At 50.2% G+C, this 5,562-nt stretch overlaps 1 protein-coding gene across 1 annotated transcript in view; it reads right to left on the bottom strand.

Annotated features, from left to right (window-relative positions):
- Nucleotides 1–5,562, bottom strand: part of ATP8B1 (ATPase, aminophospholipid transporter, class I, type 8B, member 1) — an 18,419-nt gene that overhangs the window by 9,886 nt on the left and 2,971 nt on the right. The window contains exons 2-10 of the mRNA XM_010138417.1: nt 4,658–4,755; nt 3,642–3,755; nt 3,231–3,329; nt 3,081–3,142; nt 2,606–2,678; nt 2,440–2,510; nt 1,584–1,666; nt 575–733; nt 354–442 (exon numbers count right to left, since the gene is read on the bottom strand). Coding sequence (XP_010136719.1) covers nt 354–442; nt 575–733; nt 1,584–1,666; nt 2,440–2,510; nt 2,606–2,678; nt 3,081–3,142; nt 3,231–3,329; nt 3,642–3,755; nt 4,658–4,755 — 848 coding nt within the window. The remainder of the gene's footprint in view (nt 1–353; nt 443–574; nt 734–1,583; nt 1,667–2,439; nt 2,511–2,605; nt 2,679–3,080; nt 3,143–3,230; nt 3,330–3,641; nt 3,756–4,657; nt 4,756–5,562) is intronic.

Below are 5,562 nucleotides of genomic sequence, written 5' to 3'. Positions count from 1 at the left end.
GCCGCTGCTCCCGCACCCCCCCTCCAACCAAGGACAACCACCACGGACTGCAGGGACCTCTAGGACAGGTCCCTGGGTCTGTCCAACAGCTCAGTGCAGACAAGCAGCAGCGCCTGCGCTGAAGCAGTCGCTGGCATCACGCAGCTGCCCTGCACCTGCAGCCCGGGGCCGCAGATCCCACCAACAGCGAGGCACCGTTTTAGACGGCCTCCGACTTCATCCCTGCTCATCAAGGCAAAGCAAGATGGAAATGTACTTATTACACCAAAAGAAAAAAAAAGTCGCCTAAATTTGCATTCACTCTGTTCACTGACAAACGAACAAACATCAGACTTTTAAAGCAAAAGGCTTACAGTATAAACCATGTAATTCATCAGGGAGTCAATTTTTGTCCTTTTAAATCTCGTCTTTCCACTATTTTTCATTATTTTTGTATCAGCACCTAAAGAAAAAAAAAAGGGGAGTCACAACAGGCCAACAAGTGGCGGTACTGCTGTTTGACAGAACTGGGACCCAGAACACAGCCCACGTGTGTTTAGTTGCTAAATATTTCACGGGCTCAAGTCATAAATACCTGCAAATATGACCACTCCGTGGCACAAGTCTGTGTTCCTGATTTTACACCCCCGTAATAAAATCTTATCAGCATCCAGCGGGTAGCTTGTGTTTCTCCAGAACAACGTTCCCGTAAACTTATCCAGTCGGTTATTTGGCTCCTCGCATTCGATCAGACCTAAAAGGTTGGGAGGAGAGTACGTTTAACAAGCCGCAGTAAAATAAAGCCACATTGATTTGTACCCGCCCTAGAAGAAGTTTTACTTCACGAGGTTGTTTTCTTTGAAAGCGCAAACCTTTTACAGCCACAACATCCTCTGGCAAACTGTGTATTTCAGCCGAACTAGGTGATGTGGGAGAAAGCGTCTCGTCTGCCCTCTGCTCCTTCGGACTCTGATGACTGCTCGTTTCACCCGGCGTTCCTCCGTCCTCACACCGGAGGAAACCAGCAACGGTCCCTTCCTGCGCACTTCTCCACCCCGCTCTGTCCTAAGCCTTTTTTTCCTGATTGTTTTTTTTTTTCTGGGTTGGTTTTTTTTTAAGTGTTTGCAATTTTAGGATTGCCTAAAAATCCGTCTTGAGATAAAACTCTGTGCCAGGTCCCAGTAAGAGAAGGGCTTCCTGCCCTTCCAGTTTCCGCCCCACGCACGGAGAGCAGCTAGATAGTAACGGTAAGTGAGAAAAGGCCAAGAGAAGAGAGGCTCCAGGTCCGACCCCAACGGCAAACGGACTTTTTGCCCGAAGCAAAGCGGCAGGCCGACGCTGCTGGAGGGCCCCACGCTCCCTGCTCGGGGTGCCGCAGCTCAGCCACGGCCAAGGGCTCCTCTTCAGAGGCTGGATTTTGCTCTGCAGCACAACTTCCTCGTGCAACTTGCTCCCACTGCCTTGTGACAAAAGCCAGGAAGCCCCTAACTCCAGAACCACAAGCACCAGTGGCAACGCTCCTGTCCCCGCGCAGGGCTTATTTCCTCGTCCTATAAACTGTCTGAGCCCCCTCTGGACGGCTGTGAGAATATAACTGCACGAACCGTTGAAGTCTGCCATCGCGCTTTCTTCTTGGAGGTATCTGTGCGTCACCTCAAGTGCCATCTTGAACTTTAAGTTGGTCTCCCTGAGAAGAAAGGATAAAAACATGAAAACCGTGGAGGCAGGAAAGACGTTGGAACAAAAGTGCATTAAGCAAGTCCCTGTGCCAGAGGTACCGCGCTCCCCCGGGCAGCGACGGCACACCGCGCCTTCGCCTGGGTACGGAGCATTCACGCACCCCACGGCTACTGCTCACACCGGCCGCTCTTCTGCACGAGGGAGACCTCACCCCTCCGCCTCTGCTCACTGCAGACGTACGAAGCATCTCACAATCGCTCTCTCACTAAGGCACGAATTCAGCTGAAGTGATGCTCTCTGAAAGCAGCAGCTGATACTGTTAAAAGCTCCAGCAGGGAACAAACCCTTCGCGACATGGACAGGTCCTTGTTTTGCAGATTTTATAAGTCATCGTTTTTAAGATTCCTAAAGGCCGAGCGAGGAACACGCCGCTCATCCGAAACACCAAACATTTCACCCCAGTGGGTGAGGGCTGTAGCCCTGCAGTCTCCTCCAGAAGCACGCACCAACCCAACGCTCCAAAGCAATGTGACAGCGGTAGGAAGATTTTCACTCTCCAGCGCGAGAAATTCCACCACTTCTCCGGGCCACCTATTCCAGTGGGGAAAACTCTCCACCACACAAACTATCACTCTTGAACGCTGACAGCATTTCCTCGGGAGCTACTTGTACCCGTTGCTTCCTGCCCTGTCCACGTGCACCCAGCTGCCCTGGAGACACTGCAGGACCAATATTCGAACTGTTCCCCAGTAAGCCAGAAACCCTTAAACCGAGCCTTACCCATCTAGTTCTGCTGTCTCTACATAGCAGAGACTGTTTGGTTCGGAGCTGGAGAGCAGCAAAGTGTCAGCCTAGAAACGGAAATAAATAAGCACCAAGTAAATCCAAGTCGCGATGCGCAGCGAACTCTGCAGAAACACAGAACAAACACATCTAAAGCACTTACAGGAACGAAAGTGTTTTTCTTCAGACGAACGACATCACCAACTTTAATATCTTTCCACTTTGTGGTTTTGAACCTAATAGCAAGATAGTTTAATAATTATTACTCTTTAATCTAGAACACTATGCACGCAATAAATCTGGAAATCTGGAACTTTCCTTAGTACAAAACCATGGCATCTTGCTAAGGCATGCTTTTTGCTTTCAGAAACTGCAGGGTCTGTAACTCAGAAGTCGACCTACCTCTTCCCTTTTCACCTGCATAGGAATTTCTCTTCAAAGAAGCTGCTCTTAGCACAGATTTAGAGCCACAGAACTAAGTTTAAATCACTTCTTTGGTCAATTCTCTTCCATTTTCCATCAGGTTTTCACACAGAACAAAACGCTGAACTTTCCCTGTTGTCTGTGGTTTGAGATCTGTGATGAAACTTAGTAACGAGGCAACAAACGCTACAATTTACGAGGCGAACAGTACAAACCTTCCACCCCTGATGACCTCACAGGTCCTGTTATTAACCTCGTTGTCCATCCTGTGACGAGCCTGAAAGGCAGGGCCAGAGAACGTAGAGTTAGGGAAATGAACTGCAGGGGATTCTTTTGCTTTTCGTAGTCACAAACAAGTCTCTTACGATGTCGTCCACCAGGTCTTTGACTGCAGTTATTCCCAGCACCAAGATCAAGGGCACCAGCGTGGTGTACCATGACAGGGTACTTATCTGGGGAATCGACTACGAAAGACAAATCACAGCAGGTCAGTGCAGCATTAGCGATCAGGCTCAGAGACATGTGAGAGGGATCTGACTTGATCACCAACTCCTCAGCTACCTCCCGCCGGCCGACAGTCGGGACCAGCAGGGGTGCTGGCTCCGAGCGGGATGAAGACGAGCGTAGCTGCTGCAGCAGTTCAGCTGCGCTCCCTTACAAAGGGCCCTGCGGTTTCCTGACAGGACAGCACTGAATCGGCTCAGAACCGCTACCCAGCTCACTGGACTAGCACCTCAAATTCCCTGCACGGTTAGAATTCTCCCTGTCTGTCTTACCTGCAAAATGAGAAGAACGAGGAAGTAGAAGTTGGCTGCTCTTTTAAACTGTTCCAGCAGGTTCAGCGGTAAAAATGTGATAGGGTTGTACTTGTACGTCTTAATCGCATTTCCCTGTCGAAGGAAACCAACCGTCATTCACGACAGCAGACTCTTCCTACATTACAAACGTACAGCCTGTATTTTCCAGTGCAGCATTTGATGAGTGAAATCTCTCCTGCGGACTCTGCCAGCTGTACCCTTCCTCAACAGTTTGTCACCGTCGTAATGAAACGAGGCAAAAAGGGTCTGTGACGCGGACATTAACACCCCCAGCCGGCACCTCGGACGGAAGCTTTAGCTACAGCGAGAGCCACAGGGCCCTGCACAGTCACAGAGTGGGAAGGTTGCAGCCCCTCCCCAGGTGATGACACGGAGAGATGGGCACAGAGGGATGAGCACTGGGGAGGGGAGGCAGCTCCAGCGTGCTCCTCCTCTCCTCCCAGGCAATCTTACTGGTAGCACCCTCCACATTATTTGCTAAAGGCACCACGGCACTGTAAGGCGTAGAATTGATCTGCGACATGAAACTACAGATAAAGAACCCGGATACAAAGGACTGATGAGTGAGATGAAAATGTCGCCATTGTCACAGTGAGGTGGAGTTAGAACGACACTCTTTAAAAGAGCAGACATCCCCGGTGTCTGTTTTTGAGACTGTGCCAGTCCAGCTTAATCACGATATTGCTCACACTATGCTGAGACTGCTCACGCCACAGGTGACACCTCTGCGGACATCTGCAGCAGCCACAGTCGAGCAGACAGAACTGGCAATTCGGACTGAGGACGCCTGGCTTCTACTTGAACAACTCTCTCGATAATTGGATTTTCCATCCAGAAACCCCAGACCACTTATACCTCCCCCCTTCACTAAAAACCCTGCGGAAGTGTTCACGGTGGTTTTCACACTACCCACCAGTGGTTCCCAGGTGTTCACCCGGACAAGTACTGTAGCACACAAAGGAGACAAAACTTACTGCGTATTTGCTTTTTTTGAAGCACAGAAATACTGTCCTCCTAAACCGGGGCTGCTCGTAGAAGTGCGGATCGTTTGCTTTAACTTGCCAGCTGCAGTCTGGAAGAGACAGGCAAAATGGGTCGACTCGCGACTGTTCTGAACAGCAGGGAACGAATCGGCCACCTTCGGGTTTTCTCTCCCTGCCATCTTTAACGGGTGAAACAAGACTGGTACCTGCTTTTTAGCACAAGTCCAAAAACAGGCTTTCACGGGGTTTCCAGGTTATTTGTCTTTATCACCATATAGACTGAGGTAGGGAGAAGCACTGAGCAGCAATCTGGAAGTTCCACGAGAAACTGAAAACATCAGAGTAACATTTATTCATGCTCATTCCCCTCTTTCCCCTCTCCTGGTTTGACCTGGGCAGCACTAAGCACCCAAAACAGGGTTTCCAGTCTTTCTAGGAACGAAAAGGTCCACTCAGCTTTTCAAAACCTACAACCGCGCTGGGCAACCGTTTTCCTTTACAACCATTAAAAGAGCAGATATCTGCAGTGCTCATTTTATTTCTTCAGCCATCAGTTTTATCTCATTGCTTGAAAACCGGGGAGTCTGGATCGCATTTTGCGGTCGAGTTTAGCAGAACTAAACAAGCGACGTCTGCAGCAGCCTGGTAAAATCACGCCTGAAGCGGCTGAGCAATCTCGCCGCCTCCTGTCCCCTTCAGCACTGGAAACCTGACTGGCCATACAGCGTCCCCAAGGAAAAGGCTTCTCGAGGACTTGCTAAGAAACCATCCTGCTCCACTTGGAGGTCCCTGTCATTAATCTGAGTCCCACAGAGCCCACCTTACGGGGGCCACTCGGCCGTAGGCAGCCTTGCTGACCGCTGCTTTCTGCCAGACGGCCTCCTGCGGTCGGGTTA

Source organism: Buceros rhinoceros, unplaced genomic scaffold (genome assembly GCF_000710305.1).
Source record: "Buceros rhinoceros silvestris isolate BGI_N320 unplaced genomic scaffold, ASM71030v1 scaffold12366, whole genome shotgun sequence".
NCBI lineage: Eukaryota > Metazoa > Chordata > Aves > Bucerotiformes > Bucerotidae > Buceros > Buceros rhinoceros.
Note: the sequence above shows the minus strand (reverse complement) of the source record. Positions and strands in the feature narration are given on the sequence as shown.